This window comes from Oncorhynchus gorbuscha, linkage group LG16 (genome assembly GCF_021184085.1).
Source record: "Oncorhynchus gorbuscha isolate QuinsamMale2020 ecotype Even-year linkage group LG16, OgorEven_v1.0, whole genome shotgun sequence".
Taxonomy (NCBI): domain Eukaryota; kingdom Metazoa; phylum Chordata; class Actinopteri; order Salmoniformes; family Salmonidae; genus Oncorhynchus; species Oncorhynchus gorbuscha.
The window spans coordinates 90,974,445-90,994,252 of record NC_060188.1 but is presented as its reverse complement, the minus strand read 5'-3'; the positions used below and the strand labels follow the sequence as shown (position 1 = coordinate 90,994,252).

Sequence of the window (19,808 nt, the reverse complement as noted above, 5' to 3'; positions counted from 1 at the left end):
GAAGCATGCACGAGAGCATCAGTTGTTCTGAACGACTGTGTGATCACGCTCTCCGTAGCCGGTCAGTAAGACCTTTAAACAGGTCAACATTCACAAGGCCGCAGGGCCAGACGGATTACCAAGACGTGTACTCCGAGCATGCACTGACCAACTGGCAAGTGACTTCACTGATACGCCCCCATTCACATCGACAGGGCTGCAGTGGAGCGGGTTGAGAGCTTCAAGTTCCTTGGTGTCCACATCACCAACAAACTATTATGGTCCAAATACACCAATACAGTTGTGTAGAGGGCACAACTCCACCTATTCCCCCTCAGGAGACTGAAAATATTTGGCATGGGTCATCAGAACCTCAAAAAGTTCTACAGCTGTACCATCAAGAGCATCTCCTTATAGCAGAGTTAACCCAATTGCATATCCTTCTGGCCGAGTTAACCCAATTGCATATCCTTATAGAGTTAACCCAATTGCATATCCTTATAGCAGAGTTAACCCAATTGCATATCCTTATAGCAGAGTTAACCCAATTGCATATCCTTATAGCAGAATTAACCCAATTGCATATCCTTATAGAGTTAACCCAATTGCATATCCTTATAGAGTTAACCCAATTGCATATCCTTATAGCAGAGTTAACCCAATTGCATATCCTTATAGCAGAGTTAACCCAATTGCATATCCTTATAGCAGAGTTAACCCAATTGCATATCCTTATAGCAGAGTTAACCCAATTGCATATCCTTATAGCAGAATTAACCCAATTGCATATCCTTATAGAGTTAACCCAATTGCATATCCTTATAGAGTTAACCCAATTGCATATCCTTATAGCAGAGTTAACCCAATTGCATATCCTTATAGCAGAGTTAACCCAATTGCATATCCTTATAGCAGAGTTAACCCAATTGCATATCCTTATAGCAGAGTTAACCCAATTGCATATCCTTATAGCAGAATTAACCCAATTGCATATCCTTATAGCACAGTTAATGCAATTTAAATGTGTGTAAGTGCCTGAAGTTGAGTTGCTATAGTCACATGTAAAGCAAGTGTTGTCAATCTATCCAACAATAGGAAAGTAGAAGACTGAATAAAGCAGGTGTTGTCAATCTATCCAACAATAGGAAAGTAGTAGACTGAATAAAGCAGGTGTAGTTACCTCTGGAGGACATAGTGTAGAGAAGGCCTCTGTTTCTCTGTGATCAGCCCCCAAGACATAATCTGTAACAGGGGGGAAGAACAGTCACATCATACTCCACAACAACATCCCAGCGTTATGTTTTTAGAGGGCATGTATTGTTCATAACATACAGCGCCTTCAGAAAGTGTTCATACCCCTTGACTTATTCCACATTTTGTTGTGTTACAACCTGAATTCAAAATTTGATTAAATATATATTTTGTCACCCATCTACATACAATACCCGATAAAGAAGTGAAAACATGCTTTTAGAAGTGTTTGCAAATGTATTGAAAATGAAATACAGAAATCTAATTTACAATGGTATTCACAAGTCAATACATGTTCGAATCACCGTTGGCAGCAATTTCAGCTGTGTGTCTAAGAGCTTTATACACACCTGGATTGGACAATATTTGCACATTATTATTTTGAAGAATCTTCAAGCTCTGTCAAGTTGATCATTGCTAGACAGCCATTTTCATGTTTTGCCATACATTTTCAAGCTGGTTTATGTCAAAACTGTAACTAGGCCACCCAGGAACATCAAAAGTGTTCTTGGTAAGCAAATCCAGTGTGTATTAGGCCTTGTGTTTTAGGTTATTGTCCTGCTGAAAGGTGAATTCATCATCTGATGGAAAGCAGACTGAACCAGGTTTTGCCTGTGCTCAGCTCCATTATGTTTCTTTATCCTGAAAAGTCCTTAACGATTACAAGCATACCCATAACATGATGCAGCCACCACTATGCTTGAAAACATGGAGAGAGGTACTCATTGATGTGATGTATTGGATTTGCCCCAAACATAACACTTAGTATTCAGGACAAAAAGTGAATTGCTTTGCCATATTTTTTGCAGTATTACTTTAGTACCTTGTTGTAAACAGGATGCATGTTTTGGAATATTTTTTATTCTGAACAGGCTTCCTTCTTTTCACTCTGTCAATTAGATTAGTATTGTAGAGTCATTACAGTGTTGTTGATCCATCCTCAGTTTTCTCCTATCACAGGCATTAAACTCTGTTTTAAAAAGTCAGCAGTGGCCTCATGGTGAAATCCCTGAGCAGTTTCCTTCCTGTCCGGCAACTAAGTTAGGAAGGACGCCTGTATCTTTGTAGTGACAATCAAAAGCCTAATTGATAACTTCACCACACCACGCTCAAAGAGACATTCAGCAACTGCTTTTTAATTATTATTATTATTATTTTTACATCTACCAATCGGTGGCATCCCTTGAGAACTTAGAAAAAACCTTGGTCGTTGCTTGAAATTCACTACACAGTTGAGGGACCTTACAGATAATTGTATGTCTGGGGTACAGAGATTGGCTAGACATTTGAACATCTTGGTCATGTTCTGTTATAATCTCTACCCGGCACAGCCAGAAGAGGACTGGCCACCCCACATAGCCTGGTTCCTCTCTAGGTTTCTTCCTAGGTTTTGGCCTTTCTAGGGAGTTTTTCCTAGCCACCGTGCTTTGACACCTGCATTGTTTGCTGTTTGGGGTTGTAGACTGGGTTTCTGTACAGCACTTTGAGATATCAGCTGATGTACGAAGGGCTATATAAATAAATTTGATTTGATTTGATCATAAAAAATAAAATGTGGGGTATTGTGTGTAGATCAGTAACATAAAATCTCAATGTAAAATTCAGGCTGTAACAACAACATGTGGAAAAAGTATAGGGGTATTGTATACTTCCTGATTGTGAAGGTAAGAGAACTTGACTGGATGTACTTACTGTATATGTCCCATAATGCTATACACATTCAGCAAATCTGTCAAAGGATAACAGTCTACGATTTGTATGGATAGGCGTTTACAAGTACTTACCGTTGAGGCTGGTGGAGACTTCAGGACTGACGTTGTTGTTGAGAAAAGAAATACTCTTCTGTCCTGGAGACACTGGTTTCCCATCCCTGGAGGGAGAAGAGAGATCAATTAGGTCAAGGATAATGAACAGATGTACCTCTTGGACGGGTATCTGAAGAGGGCATTATTTACATTTACATTTAAGTCATTTAGCAGACGCTCTTATCCAGAGCGACTTACACATTGGTGCAGGAAACAGCAGAGGGAACACCCCCCTATCCACATCGATGGAACAGTAGTGGAGAGGGTAGCAAGTTTTAAGTTCCTCGGCGTACACATCACAGACAAACTGAATTGGTCCACTCCCCCATTATAGCAAGTAATCATTATTTGAGTCTCTCAGTTCCAAACCTCTTTGGCACAAGCACTGCCTTGCACAGAACTGACTGAATGTTAAATAGTAAAGGACATTTCCTGGGAAAAAAATGTGTTTATGGTACAAAAAGGCTAGTGTTTACCTGGTGAGGTCCCTGAGGGACCCTCGCAGGTCTACACTTAACCCAAAGTGCCTAGTGTGTAGGGGCTAGGGGTCTATTTGGAATTCAGGCTGAGGGTTAAGTTTACCTTGTAGCTTTGATCGTGAGCTCCCTGAGGGAGATCTCCAGCAGCCTGCAGCTCTCATTGAGGGTCAGGTCCAGAGTTGGAGCTCCGTTGATATAGTGGACCAGGTCCAAGGGCCTCAGACTCCCCTCCAGCAGCGCCACCGAGCCAGGCATTACCTCCTTTATGAACAACACCCCGTACACACTGTCACTGCCCCCGTCCAATACTAGACCTGTAGGGAGACACAACGTTAAGCCTTATGAACAACACGCTGTACACACTGTCCAATACTAGACCTGTAGGGAGACACAACACGCTGTACACTCTGTCACTGTCTAATACTAGACCTGTAGGGAGAGACAACACCCTGTACACACTGTCCAATACTAGACCTGTAGGGAGACAACGTTAAGCCTTATGAACAACACGCTGTACACACTGTCAGTGTCTAATACTAGACCTGTAGGGAGACACAACGTTAAGCCTTATGAACAACACGCTGTACACACTGTCAGTGTCCAATACTAGACCTGTAGGGAGACACAACGTTAAGCCTTATGAACAACGCGCTGTACACACTGTCACTGTCTAATACTAGACCTGTAGGGAGAGACAACACCCTGTACACACTGTCCAATACTAGACCTGTAGGGAGACACAACGTTAAGCCTTATGAACAACGCGCTGTACACACTGTCACTGTCTAATACTAGACCTGTAGGGAGAGACAACACCCTGTACACATTGTCCAATACTAGACCTGTAGGGAGAGACAACACCCAGTACACACTGTCCAATACTAGACCTGTAGGGAGAGACAACACCCTGTACACCCTGTCTAATACTAGACCTGTAGGGAGAGATACAACACCCTGTCTAATACTAGACCTGTAGGGAGAGACACAACGTTAAGCCTTATGAACAACACCCTGTACCACTGTCCAATACTAGACCTGTAGGGAGATACACAACACCCTGTACCACTGTCCAATACTAGACCTGTAGGGAGAGACACAACACCCTGTACCACTGTCCAATACTAGACCTGTAGGGAGAGACACAACACCCTGTACCACTGTCCAATACTAGACCTGTAGGGAGAGACACAACACCCTGTACACACTGTCCAATACTAGACCTGTAGGGAGAGACAACACCCTGTACACATTGTCCAATACTAGACCTGTAGGGAGAGACACAACACCCTGTACCACTGTCCAATACTAGACCTGTAGGGAGACACAACGTTAAGCCTTATGAACAACACCCTGTACACACTGTCCAATACTAGACCTGTAGGGAGAGATACAACACACTGTCCAATACTAGACCTGTAGGGAGAGATACAACACCCTGTACCACTGTCCAATACTAGACCTGTAGGGAGAGATACAACACCCTGTACCACTGTCCAATACTAGACCTGTAGGGAGAGATACAACACCCTGTACACACTGTCCAATACTAGACCTGTAGGGAGAGACAACACACTGTCCAATACTAGACCTGTAGGGAGAGATACAACACACTGTCCAATACTAGACCTGTAGGGAGAGATACAACACACTGTCCAATACTAGACCTGTAGGGAGAGATACAACACCCTGTACACACTGTCCAATACTAGACCTGTAGGGAGAGATACAACACACTGTCCAATACTAGACGTGTAGGGAGAGATACAACACCCTGTACACACTGTCCAATACTAGACCTGTAGGGAGAGAGACAACACACTGTCCAATACTAGACCTGTAGGGAGAGAGACAACACACTGTCCAATACTAGACCTGTAGGGAGAGAGACAACACACTGTCCAATACTAGACCTGTAGGGAGATACACAACACCCTGTCTAATACTAGACCTGTAGGGAGAGATACAACACCCTGTACCACTGTCCAATACTAGACCTGTAGGGAGAGATACAACACACTGTCCAATACTAGACCTGTAGGGAGAGATACAACACCCTGTCCAATACTAGACCTGTAGGGAGAGAGACAACACACTGTACACACTGTCCAATACTAGACCTGTAGGGAGAGATAACACACTGTCCAATACTAGACGTGTAGGGAGAGATACAACACACTGTCCAATACTAGACCTGTAGGGAGAGATACAACACCCTGTACACACTGTCCAATACTAGACCTGTAGGGAGAGATACAACACACTGTCCAATACTAGACGTGTAGGGAGAGATACAACACCCTGTACACACTGTCCAATACTAGACCTGTAGGGAGAGAGACAACACACTGTCCAATACTAGACCTGTAGGGAGAGAGACAACACACTGTCCAATACTAGACCTGTAGGGAGAGATACAACACACTGTCTAATACTAGACCTGTAGGGAGAGACAACACACTGTCCAATACTAGACCTGTAGGGAGAGACAACACACTGTCCAATACTAGACCTGTAGGGAGAGATACAACACCCTGTACACACTGTCCAATACTAGACCTGTAGGGAGAGACAACACCCTGTACCACTGTCCAATACTAGACCTGTAGGGAGAGAGACAACACCCTGTCTAATACTAGACCTGTAGGGAGAGATACAACACCCTGTCCAATACTAGACCTGTAGGGAGAGATACAACACCCTGTACACACTGTCCAATACTAGACCTGTAGGGAGAGATACAACACCGTTAAGCTTTATGAACAACACCACATACAACGTCACTTCCCCCGTCCAACAACGTCCCTGCAGCGAAAATAATATGTTTAAAAAATGTGTTGCTATGGAAAACTGAAGTCCAGCTCGGTTATACCTGTTCCATTCTCTTCTGTTTGGTGCCTAATGAACACAACCCTGACCTCCTGAACCAAAAGCTCGGTTATACCTGTTCCATTCTCTTCTGTTTGGTGCCTAATGAACACAACCCTGACCTCCTGAACCAAAAGCTTGGTTATACCTGTTCCATTCTCTTCTGTTTGGTGCCTAATGAACACAACCCTGACCTCCTGAACCAAAAGCTTGGTTATACCTGTTCCATTCTCTTCTGTTTGGTGCCTAATGAACACAACCCTGACCTTCTGAACCAAAAGTGGTCACCTAAAACACCACAGCAAGGCAGTGGAAGCTTATTTATAGTCCCCACCCCAAAAACACCACACATTCCTTTCAAACTGCAATCTAACACCCTTTTACATATTGTGCTTTCTTGAGCTCTGTCCAAGTCACAAGTTCTGTACAATCATCATCATCATCATCATCGCTGAGGTTGATAACCCCAAACCAACACAGATATTTTCAACAGTTCAAACAGTTGAGATGATACACGTGAGTTAAATAGATCATTTTAGGCAGTGTAAATAGATCTCTATATCTCTCTTACCTAATGTTTGGTCAGGGCACTGGAAGGAGATGTCCGACAGTAGGTGTGCTTCTATAGGGGGTTTAGGAGCCTCGAGAACCCTTCCTACCACTAGATCGACCACCCTGGGGGCCGCTCTCACCAGGTTCACCACCTCAGTGTGACCCATGTTGGACACATCTTTGTTGTTCACCTGGGGGGGTCGTTAGTATGCTTGTGATACAGCATGACAGGGAGTGTTAAAACATGACTATCAATTTGTCCGTCTTCAATTTCTCGTGTCCTCAAACTGCATTGGAGAAGGAGACCCAAAGTCTCTCCTCACCTCCTTAAAACGCATTGGAGGAGGAGGTGAGGAATCAAGGAAACCCAGATTGAGAGTGTTCAGTAGCTACATTCAGCAGATGTGTACCATGATCATGCGATCCCCGGGACGCAGCCTGCCGTCTCCCTTGGCAGGGTCCTGGATGATGTCATGGATGTAACAGCCCAGGTCGTTCCCTTTGGTCAGAGTAAACCCCAGGCTTCCTTTCTCAGACTTCACAAGGGACACTTTCAGCTCCACGTCCTGACGAACAGACAGTGGTAAACAAACGCCGTTGGAATCAAACTGCGCTGAAAAGGAACTGAATACTGAATACTACACAAACTCAGCATAAAAAGAAACGTCCTCCCTCTGTTAAATGCGTTTATTTTCAGAAAACTTAACATGTGTAAATATTTGTATGAACATAAGATTCAACAACAGATAAACTGAACACGTGGCCACCAGCTGCATTAAGTACTGCAGTGCATCTCCTCCTCATGTACTGCACCAGATCTGCCAGTTCTTGCTGTGAGATGTTACCCAACTCTTCCACCAAGCCACCTGCAAGATCCCGGACATTTCTGGGGGGAATGGCCCTAGCCCTCACCCTCGGATCCAACAGGTCCCAGAAGTGCTCAATGGGATTGAGATCCGGGCTCTTCGCTGGCCACGGCAGAAAACTGACATTCCTGTCTTGCAGGAAATCACGCACAGAACGAGCAGTATGACTGGTGGCATCGTCATGCTGGAGGGTCATGTCAGGATGAGCCTGCAGGAAGGGTACCACATGAGGGAGGAGGATGTCTTCCCTGTAACGCACAGCATTGAGATTGCCTGCAATGACAACAAGCTCAGTCCGATGATGCTGTGACACACTGCCCCAGACCATGACGGACCCTCCACCAAACAAATCGATCCCGCCCCAGAGTACAGGCCTCGGTTTAACCCTCATTCCTTCGACAATAAACGCAAATCCGACCATCACCCCTGGTGAGACAAAACCGTGACTCATCAGGGAAGAGCACTTTTCGCCAGTCCTGTCTGGTCCAGCGACGGTGGGTTTGTGCCCGTAGGTGATGTTGTTGCCGGTGATGTCTGGTGAGGACCTGCCTTACAACAGGCCTACAAGCCCTCAGTCCAGCCTCTCTCAGCCTATTACGGACAGTCTGAGCACTGATAGAGGGATTGTGCGTCCCTGGTGTAACTCAGGCAGTTGTTGTTACCATCCTGTCCCTGCAGTTGTGCTGTTCAGATGTACCAATCCTGTGCAGGTGTTACATGTGGTCTGCCACTGCGAGGACGATCAGCTGTCCGTCTGCGTCTCGGTACGGACATTGTAATTTATTGCCCTGGCCACATCTGCAGTCCTCATGCGTCCTTTCAGCATGCATAAGGCATGTTCACGCAGATGAGCAGGGACCTTGGGCATCTTTCTTTTGGTGTTTTCCAGAGTCAATAGAAAGGCCTCTTTAGTGTCCTAAGTTTTCAGAACTGTGACCTTAATTGCCTGCCGTCTGTAAGCTGTTAGTGTCTTAACGACCGTTCCACAGGTGCATGTTCATTAATTGTTTATGGTTCATTGAACAAGCATGGGAAACAGTGTTTAAACCCATTACAATAAGCATGGGAAACAGTGTTTAAACCCATTACAATAAGCATGGGAAACAGTGTTTAAACCCATTACAATAAGCATGGGAAACAGTGTTTAAACCCATTACAATAAGCATGGGAAACAGTGTTTAAACCCATTACTATATGCATGGGAAACAGTGTTTAAACCCATTACAATAAGCATGGGAAACAGTGTTTAAACCCATTACAATAAACATGGGAAACAGTGTTTAAACCCATTACAATAAGCATGGGAAACAGTGTTTAAACCCATTACAATAAGCATGGGAAACAGTGTTTAAACCCATTACAACAAGCATGGGAAACAGTGTTTAAACCCATTACAATAAGCATGGGAAACAGTGTTTAAACCCATTACAATAAGCATGGGGAAACAGTGTTTAAACTCATTACAATAAGCATGGGGAAACAGTGTTTAAACCCATTACAATAAGCATGGGAAACAGTGTTTAAACCCTTTACAATGAAGATCTGTGAAGTTATTTGGATTTTTACGAATTATCTTTGAAAGACAGGGTCCTGAAAAAATGGACGTTTCTTTTTTTTGTTGCGGAGTTTAGTTACATAATTACATGGATAATTGCCTCCTCTGCCCCATGAGAGGTTCCCTTGGACCTCCTTCAATGTGCTTTGAGAGAAAGGAATGGAGGAAACCAGGACGGTCAAAGTACTTATTAAGTACTTATACTTTCAGACAGGTCCTAGTGTTCCCCTGCTCTTACCGGCACAAACTCATCCATGTCCTGTCTGTTGTCTGTCAGGGTGTGGTTGAAGTGTGGTGGTCGAGGGAGAGGCAGGGGGTCGGGACTGGGGGCTTCTGGAGATAATACCGTAGGTTGAGCGGTGGTGGTCAGGTCAGGGACCCGAGGGGAGGAGGAGGGACACCTGCGGAAATAGAACACAAGGAATCCATCAAATAAGTGATTTTTAAACCAACGGTTGTCGCAAGGTTGTTTACTGTAACCTGGTTTAGACCCCACAGAGCAAGTAGAAGCTGAAGCACAGTGTTAAACTGAGGTGGCATTCTTAGTCTATAAGGTTATCATAGAAATATCTTGTGTAGAACAGATCATACAATATTATTGTCTGTCAGGTAGAATAAAAACACTTTACATTACATTTCACCAGACTGCAATGAGTCACCTCTCATTGGTTACGGTACTAATGACCTGGAAACTATATCACATCTCATTGGTTACTGTACTACTGACCTGGAAACTATATCACCTCTCATTGGTTACGGTACTAATGACCTGGAAACTGTATCACCTCTCATTGGTTACGGTACTAATGACCTGGAAACTATATCACCTCTCATTGGTTACGGTACTAATGACCTGGAAACTATATCACCTCTCATTGGTTACGGTACTAATGACCTGGAAACTATATCACCTCTCATTGGTTACGGTACTAATGACCTGGAAACTATATCACCTCTCATTGGTTACGGTACTAATGACCTGGAAACTATATCACCTCTCATTGGTTACGGTACTAATGACCTGGAAACTATATCACCTCTCATTGGTTACTCTAGTCGGTCCATAATAAAGCACTGCTCTACCTTAACAACACTATCAACAAGGCAGGTCCTACAGGTCCTAGTTTTTTAATTTAACGAAGTTAAGAACAAATTCTTATTTACAAATGACAGCCAAACCCGGCCAAACCTGGACGACACTGGGCCAATTGTGCGCTGCACTATGGGTACTCCCAATCACAGCCGGATGTGGGTACAGCCTGGATTCGAACCAGGGACTCTAGTGACGACCTCTTGCACGGAGATGCTGTGCCACTCGAGAGACAAGGTGCTTTCAGGTGTTTTGTCTCACCTGGACTACTGTTCAGTCAGGTGCCACAAAGGGACTTAGGAAAATTGCATTTGGCTCAGAACAGGGCAGCACGGTTGGCCCTTGGATGTACACAGAGAGCTAATATTAATAATATACATATCAACCTCTCCTGGCTCAAAGTGGAGGACAGATAGACTTCATCACTACTTGTATTTTTGAGAGGTATTGACACGTTAAATGCATACATACATATGATAACATATGCACTATACGCGCACACACACACACACACACACACACACACACACACACACACACACACACACACACACACACACACACACACACACACACACATGGATGTAGTACTGTAGATATGTGGTAGTGGTGGAGTAGGGGCCTGAGGGCACACAATGTGTTGTGAAATCTGTGAATGTATTTTAATGTTTTAAAATGGTATAAACTGCCTTAATTTAGCTGGACCCCAGGAAGAGTAGCTTCTGCTGTGGTAGGAAATAATGTTATTTATTATTATTATCCCCATTTCAAGCTCATCTTTCGAAAACACAAATAAAAAAACATGTATTTTTCAGAATGTTTAGATTCAGGATAACAGGCCCTCCCCTCTCCGGGATAACAGGCCCTCCCCTCTCCGGGATAACAGGCCCTCCCCTCTCCGGGATAACAGGCCCTCCCCTCTCCGGGATAACAGGCCCTCCCCTCTCCGGGATAACAGGCCCTCCCCTCTCCGGGATAACAGGCCCTCCCCTCTCCGGGATAACAGGCCCTCCCCTCTCCGGGATAACAGGCCCTCCCCTCTCCGGGATAACAGGCCCTCCCCTCTCCGGGATAACAGGCCCTCCCCTCTCCGGGATAACAGGCCCTCCCCTCTCCGGGATAACAGGCCCTCCCCTCTCCGGGATAACAGGCCCTCCCCTCTCCGGGATAACAGGCCCTCCCCTCTCCGGGATAACAGGCCCTCCCCTCTCCGGGATAACAGGCTAACATGAGTAATATCAGCAGCAGGATATAATCTTTACCTTTTGCTGAGGTTGGACAGTGACAGGTTGGAAGAGTAGTAGGCAGAGCGGATGGTGTCATCCAGCTCACAGGGGGTCTCATACTGGCGGAGTCTCTCCAGAGTGAGGTTACTGCTGGGGGTCTGGTAGATACTACGATCCCAGGCTTGTCGGCCCTGCTCCAGAGATGGGCTAAAGGCCTCCTCCACCTGAATGAATTAAGTAATGAATGAATGGATAAATAAATCCATTGTTTAGTCATTCATGAATTTGACAAAATGTCTCAGCCGAGTGAAACAATACACACATTAAAAATCATTAAAAACTCAATAGTTTACAGACCCATTCCTATTGTGGTTCTTGATATCAATTGTTACTAATTATCAATGAAATCGTTACCTCCTCATCATCTGTGCTGTCGCTGTAGCTGTCCCGACGGCTGGAGGACTTCATGAGCAGCCTGTCCAGAGCTTCCTCCATTTGCCCAGGCCCCAGTCCCAGGCTCCTCTTCCCCTCAGACCCCATAGGAGAGGCTGTTCTGGGCCTGGCCAGGCTGGATTCAGGCTGCTGGGTCTGGACTACTGGTTCCTTACGAGGAGAGGCCATGGGAGTCTGGGGAGGGAGAATGAGATACACTCCGTAAGTATATTAGTGTATAGCTCACTAAACATCAAAAATACACTGCACTCCACTTATAGTGATAAACGGTTGTATGCCATCACTGTAAGAGAAAAGCAGACATTTTGCAGAGTTTGTGGCCCACGTGAGAGGTGCTGCTGACTGGTAGAGATCCTCACCAGAGCAGAGGCGTCCATCTCAGGTAAGACACCCTGGTCAGGTCTACAGAGCAGCAGAGTGACCTCCTGGCCGGTCCCTCGCAGCGCTGAGATCACCTCCTAGTGGCAGGGCAGAGAAACGCAACAGAATATTTCATATGAAAATGGTTGAGTCATGTAATATTGGCATACAAGGGAGTCAGTTCTTCAACTGAAAAAGCCATTGGAAACCCCACCCCTTAATATAACCTATTGTTTGACTCGATTGATCAATGTTGAAAAGGTAACACACGTGCTGCGAGAGTCCTTTGAGGGGCGTCTGGTTGACACGCACGATGACGTCACCCACGTTGATTCGTCCACTCTCAGCGGCAGGTTGCCCAGGGAAAAGCTTCTTGACCCGGACCATGCTGAAGCTGTTACCAGAGGCGTTACCAGTGTTCTGGTCAGGGAGGGTCTCCTCTCTACTGAAGCTGAACCCTAGGCCTGACGAATTCTTCAGCAAGGGCACCTCAAATACATTGTCTTGGGGACAGGAAAACAAGAAAACTTTATTGTCCAACAAGAACGTAAATGTGTATGACTGCTAACTCTCTCAGACACCACACACACACCTGAGATACTGGTAGGAGCACAGCGTCAGCTGCAGAGTAACACCCCTGGAGGAAATTACGGTTTAAGTGCCTTGCTCAAGGGCACAATGGCAGTAGGGCACAATGTCATAATCAAACATCAAAGACTAGCAACTGCTGGTGATGTATAAGAAAGTAATGAGTGTTTGAATTAATGTGTGTGTACTGTACACTCACTATCAGTGATGAAGATGTACTCTGGCTGGGCTTTAGGCGGAGCAGCCTCTGGCACCGGTTGTTGCTGGTCGCTGGGAGGGGTGCACTGAGGCGTCAGAGGGGCGTGGATACGGTCCGCAGGTAGCTGACCCTTCTCTAACAGCAAGTGGACCATCTGAAGAGGGGAGGAGTGGAGGAGAAGGGGAGGGGAGGAGCGGAGGAGAAGGGGAGGAGCGGAGGAGGGAGAAGGGAGAAGGAGGAGGAGGAGGAGAAGGAGAGGAGCGGAGGAGAAGGGGAGGAGCGGAGGAGAAGGGGAGGAGGAGAAGGAGAGAGGAGGGGGAGGAGAAGGGGAGGGGAGGAGCGGAGGAGAAGGGGAGGGGGGAGCGGAGGGAGGAGAAGGGGAGGGGAGGAGCGGAGGAGAAGGGGAGGAGCGGAGGAGAAGGGGAGGAGCGGAGGAGAAGGGGAGGAGCGGAGGAGAAGGGGAGGAGCGGAGGAGAAGGGGAGGAGCGGAGGAGAAGGGGAAGGAGCGGAGTAGAAGGGGAGGAGCGGAGTAGAAGGGGAGGAGGAGCGGAGTAGAAGGGGAGGAGCGGAGTAGAAGGGGAGGAGCGGAGGAGGAGCGGAGGAGAAGGGGAGGAGAAGGGGAGGGGGGGAGGAGCGGAGGAGAAGGGGAGGAGCGGAGGGCGGAGGAGAAGGAGAGGAGCGGAGGGAAGGAGAGGGAGGAGCGGAGGAGGGAGAAGAGGAGGAGGAGAAGGGAGGAGGAGAAGGAGAGGAGCGGAGGAGGAGAGGGAGGAGGAGGAGGAGGGGAGAGCGGAGGAGAAGGGGAGGAGGAGGGGAGGAGGGAGAGGGGAGGAGGAGAGGGGAGGGAGGAGGGGAGGAGGAGAAGGGGAGGAGGAGGAGGGGGGAAGGGGGGGAAGGGGAGGAGGAGGGGAGGAGCGGAGGAGAAGGAGAGGAGCGGAGCGGAGGAGAAGGGGAGGAGGGGAGGAGGAGAAGGGGAGGAGGAGAAGGAGAGGGGAGGAGGAGAAGGGGGGGGAGGAGAAGGGAGGGGAGGAGGAGAAGGGGGGGGAGGAGGAGAAGGAGAGGGGAGGAGGGAGGGAGAAGGGGAGGGGGAGGAGAGGAGAAGGGGAGAAGGGGAGGGAGGAGGGAGAGGAGGGGGAGGGAGGAGGAGGAGAGGGGAGAGAGGAGGAGGGGGGAGGAGGAGAAGGGAGGGAGGGGAGGGGAGGAGAAGGAGGGGGAGGAGGAGGGAGGGGAAGGGAGAGGAGGAGGGAGGAGGAGGAGGAGGGGAGGGGAGGGAGGGGAGGAGGATGAGAAGGGGGAGAGGGGAGAAGGGGAGGAGGAGAAGGGGAGGGGAGAAGGGGAGGAGGGAGGAGAGGAGAAGGGGAGGAGCGGAGGAGAAGGGGAGGAGCGGAGGAGAAGGGGAGGAGGAGAGAGGGGAGGGAGGAGGAGGGGGAGGGGGAGGGGGGGAGGAGGAGGGGGGAGGAGGGGGAGGGGAGGAGGAGAGAGGAGGAGGGAGGAGGAGGAGCGGAGGAGAAGGGGAGGGGCGGAGGAGGAGGGGAGGAGGAGAAGGAGAGGGGAGGAGGGGAGGAGAGGGGAGGAGCGGAGGAGAAGGAGAGGGGAGGAGGAGAAGGGGAGGGGCGGAGGAGAAGGAGTCTCAAATTGGAAAGAAGACACCATAAGCCTATATAGTTGATACAGTTGAAGTCGGAAGTTTAAATACACCGTAGCCAAATATATTTCAACTCAGTTTTTCACAATTCCTGACATTTAATTAAAAATTCCCTGTTTTAGGATCAACACTTTATTTTAAGAATGTGAAATGTCAGAATAATAGTAGAGAGAATGATTTATTTAAGCTTTTATTTCTTTCATCACATTCTCAGTGGGTCAGAAGTTTACATACACTCAATTAGTATTTGGTAGCATTGCCTTTAAATTGTTTAACTTGGGTCAAACGTTTTGGGTCTTCCACAAGCTTCCCACAATAAGTTGGGTGAATTTTGGCCCATTCCTCCTGACAGAGCTGGTGTAACTGAGTCAGGTTTGTAGACCTCCTTGCTCGCACATACATTTTCAGTTCTGCCCACAAATTTTCTATAGGATTGAGGTCAGGGCTTTGTGATGACAACTCCAATACCTTGACTTTGTTGTCCTTAAGCCATTTTGTCACAACTTTGGAAGTATGTTTGGGATTATTGTCCATTTGGAAGACCCATTTGCGACCAAGCTTTAACTTCCTGACTGATGTCTTGAGATGTTGCTTCAATATATCCACATAATTCTCCTCCCTCATAATTTCATCTATTTTGTGAAGTGCACCAGTCCCTCCTGCAGGAAAGCACCCACACAACATGATGCTGTCACCCCCGTGCTTCACGGTTGGGATGGTGTTCTTCGGCTTACAAGCATCCCCCTTTTTCCTCCAAACATAACGATGGTCAATCTGGCCAAACAGTTCTATTTTTGTTTCATCAGACCAGAGGACATTTCTATGATCTTTGTCCCCATGTGCATTTGCAAACCGTAGTCTGGCTTTTTTATGGCGGTTTTAGAGCAGTGGCTTCTCGCTTGCTGCGCAACCCTTCAGGTTATGTCGATATAGAACTCGTCTTACTGTGGATATAGATACCTCTTCCTCCAGCATCTTCACAAGGTTCTTTGCTGTTGTTTTTTTCTGAGGTCTTTGCTTTGATTTCTTTTTGATTTTCCCAAGATGTCAAGCAAAGAGGCGCTGAGTTTGAAGGTAGGCCTTGTTATACATCCACAGGTACACCTCCAATTGACTCAAATGTCTAAAGCCATGAAATAATTTTCTGGAATTTGTTGCTGTTTAAAGGCACAGTCAACTTGGTGTATGTAAATGTCTGACCCACTGGAATTGTGATCAAGTGAATTATAAGTTAAATAATCTGTCTGTAAACAATTGTTGGAAAAATGACTTGTGTCAAGCACAAAGTAGATGTCCTAACTGACTTGCCAAAACTATAGAAATTTGTAGAGTGGTTGAAAAAACAACTTTTAATGACTCCACCCTAAGTGTATGTACACTTCCGACTTCCACTGTAGATGCTGGAACTTGCTAAATGGACTTTAAAAACTGTCTGGTTAAATCATACCGTAGTAGGCAATCAATCACTACCACAGGTAAGGGGAAACTTGATGAAAGTGAACTATCGCTTCAACTGTGACTGTACTGACCTTTCCAGTATCTCTGAGGGTCTCCACAGCCTGCTTGTGAGTGGCTCCTTCCAGACTCTTCCCATTGACAGCCACCACCCTGTCACCTAGTAACAATAGAGACGGGTATTACACCGAGTGTACAAAACATTAGGAACACCTTCCTAATATTGAGCTGCGTCCCCTTTTGTCCCTCAGAACAGCCTCAATTTGTCGAGGCGTGGACTCCACAAGGTGTCGAAAGCGTTCCACAGGGATGTTGGCCCATGTTGACTCCAATGCTGCATGTCCCTTGGGTGGTGGAGCATTCTCGATACACACGGGAATCTTGATTGTGGAAAAACCCAGCAGCGCTGCAGTTCTTGACACAAACTGGTGCGCCTGGTACCTACTACCATACCCCTTTCAAAGGCACTTAAATATTTTTGCTTGCCCACTTACCCTCTGAATGGCACACATACACAATATGTGTGTCAATTGTCTCAAGGCTTAAAAATCATTCTTTAACACCGTCTCCTCCCCTTCATCTACACTGATTTGAAAGTGGATTTAACAAGTGGCATCAATAAGAGATCAGAGCTCTCACCTGGATTCACCTGGTCAGTCTGTGTCATGGAAAGAGTTGTTAATGTTTTGTAGACTCAGTGTATATAAACAGTCTGACTCAGCAAACACCAGTCAAGCATTGAGGTGCTGACACCATGATACCACGGCAGGTTTGTTGGGAATCCTCCATGCTGGCGCAAGTCCATCAGGATAATGTTCAGTAAGATACACCATGGCACAGGTTCTTTGCTACGGAAAGTTTAAATCTGTGTTCTTATTGGACAAGGTCAGGTAGTACTCCCCATTTCTAAACGTTTTCTCCCTACTGATGTGTTGATCAGGCACCAAATGAAACACAGACTGAAACACGGAGGGACGACCTGGACATGTCCAATAAGAAACCCTTGTTTTAAAACTGTTTTGCTACGGTGTGCCTTACTGAACAGGACCTAGGTGCTATAGCTTACCCTTCTGGATCCTTCCGTCCAGTTCTGCAGCTCCTTTAGGGATGATGGCCTTCACATAAACCCCTCCATGCTTCACACTGGTATTCACTCCACCCTGAGGAGAACAGGTCGTGTCACTACAGTCAACCAGACAGAGGGAGCATAATGCTGTATTCAGTAGTCAACCAGACAGAGGGAGCATAATGCTGTATTCACTACAGTCAACCAGACAGAGGGAGCATAATGCTGTATTCACTAGAGTCAACCAGACAGAGGGAGCATAATGCTGTGTTCAGTAGTCAACCAGACAGAGGGAGCATAATGCTGTATTCACTACAGTCAACCAGACAGAGGGAGCATAATGCTGTATTCAGTAGTCAACCAGACAGAGGGAGCATAATGCTGTATTCACTACAGTCAACCAGACAGAGGGAGCATAATGCTGTATTCACTAGAGTCAACCAGACAGAGGGAGCATAATGCTGTATTCAGTAGTCAACCAGACAGAGGGAGCATAATGTCAACCAGACAGAGGGAGCATAATGCTGTATTCTCCACAGTCAACCAGACAGAGGGAGCATAATGCTGTATTCTCTACAGTCAACCAGACAGAGGGAGCATAATGCTGTGTTCAGTAGTCAACCAGACAGAGGGAGCATAATGCTGTATTCACTACAGTCAACCAGACAGAGGGAGCATAATGCTGTATTCAGTAGTCAACCAGACAGAGGGAGCATAATGCTGTATTCACTACAGTCAACCAGACAGAGGGAGCATAATGCTGTATTCACTAGAGTCAACCAGACAGAGGGAGCATAATGCTGTATTCACTACAGTCAACCAGACAGAGGGAGCATAATGCTGTATTCACTACAGTCAACCAGACAGAGGGAGCATAATGCTGTATTCAGTAGTCAACCAGACAGAGGGAGCATAATGCTGTATTCACTACAGTCAACCAGACAGAGGGAGCATAATGCTGTATTCACTAGAGTCAACCAGACAGAGGGAGCATAATGCTGTAGTCACTACAGTCAACCAGAGGGAGCATAATGCTGTATTCACTACAGTCAACCAGACAGAGGGAGCATAATGCTGTATTCAGTAGTCAACCAGACAGAGCGAGCATAATGCTGTATTCACTACAGTCAACCAGACATAGGGAGCATAATGCTGTATTCACTACAGTCAACCAGACAGAGGGAGCATAATGCTGTATTCAGTAGTCAACCAGACAGAGGGAGCATAATGCTGTATTCTCTACAGTCAACCAGACAGAGGGAGCATAATGCTGTATTCACTACAGTCAACCAGACAGAGGGAGCATAATGCTGTATTCACTACAGTCAACCAGACAGAGGGAGCATAATGCTGTATTCTCCACAGTCAACCAGACAGAGGGAGCATAATGCTGTATTCTCTACAGTCAACCAGACAGAGGGAGCATAATGCTGTGTTCAGTAGTCAACCAGACAGAGGGAGCATAATGCTGTATTCTCTACAGTCAACCAGACAGAGGGAGCATAATGCTGTATTCAGTAGTCAACCAGACAGAGGGAGCATAATGCTGTATTCACTACAGTCAACCAGACAGAGGGAGCATAATGCTGTATTCACTACAGTCAACCAGACAGAGGGAGCATAATGCTGTATTCTCTACAGTCAACCAGACAGAGGGAGCATAATGCTGTGTTCAGTAGTCAACCAGACAGAGGGAGCATAATGCTGTATTCTCTACAGTCAACCAGACAGAGGGAGCATAATGCTGTATTCAGTAGTCAACCAGACAGAGGGAGCATAATGCTGTAGTCACTACAGTCAACCAGAGGGAGCATAATGCTGTATTCACTACAGTCAACCAGACAGAGGGAGCATAATGCTGTATTCAGTAGTCAACCAGACAGAGGGAGCATAATGCTGTATTCTCTACAGTCAACCAGACAGAGGGAGCATAATGCTGTATTCAGTAGTCAACCAGACAGAGGGAGCATAATGCTGTATTCTCCACAGTCAACCAGACAGAGGGAGCATAATGCTGTATTCAGTAGTCAACCAGACAGAGGGAGCATAATGCTGTATTCATGTCTTCCACAGACTACCGGTCTATGGGGTTATTAGTTGGTTTGTATTATACAGATCAGATGTATCTAAGTGGTGTTGTTAACATGCCGTATCACCATGATAGACCACATGACTCAAGTTGAAAGACACTAACAATAATAATACCACTCATTCACAGGGGAAATTACACTGCTGGTCACTTCAGCAAATCAAAGTGGTCAAGCAGGCAGTGGCACAACATCTACGCAGGCATTAGTAAAAACCAAGATTAAACTGTTGGGTCAAATGATACTTCTGTAATCTGTACCTACAGCGCCAGTGTCACCATGTGTGAATC

The 19,808-nt window shown here is 46.5% G+C and overlaps 1 protein-coding gene across 4 annotated transcripts in view; it reads right to left on the bottom strand.

Moving 5' to 3' along the window:
* The window catches only part of ptpn13 (protein tyrosine phosphatase non-receptor type 13), a 178,313-nt gene that overhangs the window by 9,875 nt on the left and 148,630 nt on the right, over positions 1-19,808 (bottom strand). For all 4 annotated transcript variants that reach the window (XM_046305174.1, XM_046305175.1, XM_046305177.1 and 1 more), the window contains 13 exons: positions 17,432-17,525; positions 16,440-16,525; positions 13,269-13,422; positions 12,752-12,984; positions 12,481-12,579; positions 12,083-12,295; positions 11,705-11,892; positions 9,591-9,753; positions 7,342-7,497; positions 6,951-7,122; positions 3,618-3,828; positions 3,015-3,100; positions 1,160-1,221 (listed from right to left, as the gene is read on the bottom strand). In XM_046305174.1, coding sequence (XP_046161130.1) covers positions 1,160-1,221; positions 3,015-3,100; positions 3,618-3,828; positions 6,951-7,122; positions 7,342-7,497; positions 9,591-9,753; positions 11,705-11,892; positions 12,083-12,295; positions 12,481-12,579; positions 12,752-12,984; positions 13,269-13,422; positions 16,440-16,525; positions 17,432-17,525 — 1,917 coding nt within the window. The remainder of the gene's footprint in view (positions 1-1,159; positions 1,222-3,014; positions 3,101-3,617; positions 3,829-6,950; positions 7,123-7,341; positions 7,498-9,590; positions 9,754-11,704; positions 11,893-12,082; positions 12,296-12,480; positions 12,580-12,751; positions 12,985-13,268; positions 13,423-16,439; positions 16,526-17,431; positions 17,526-19,808) is intronic.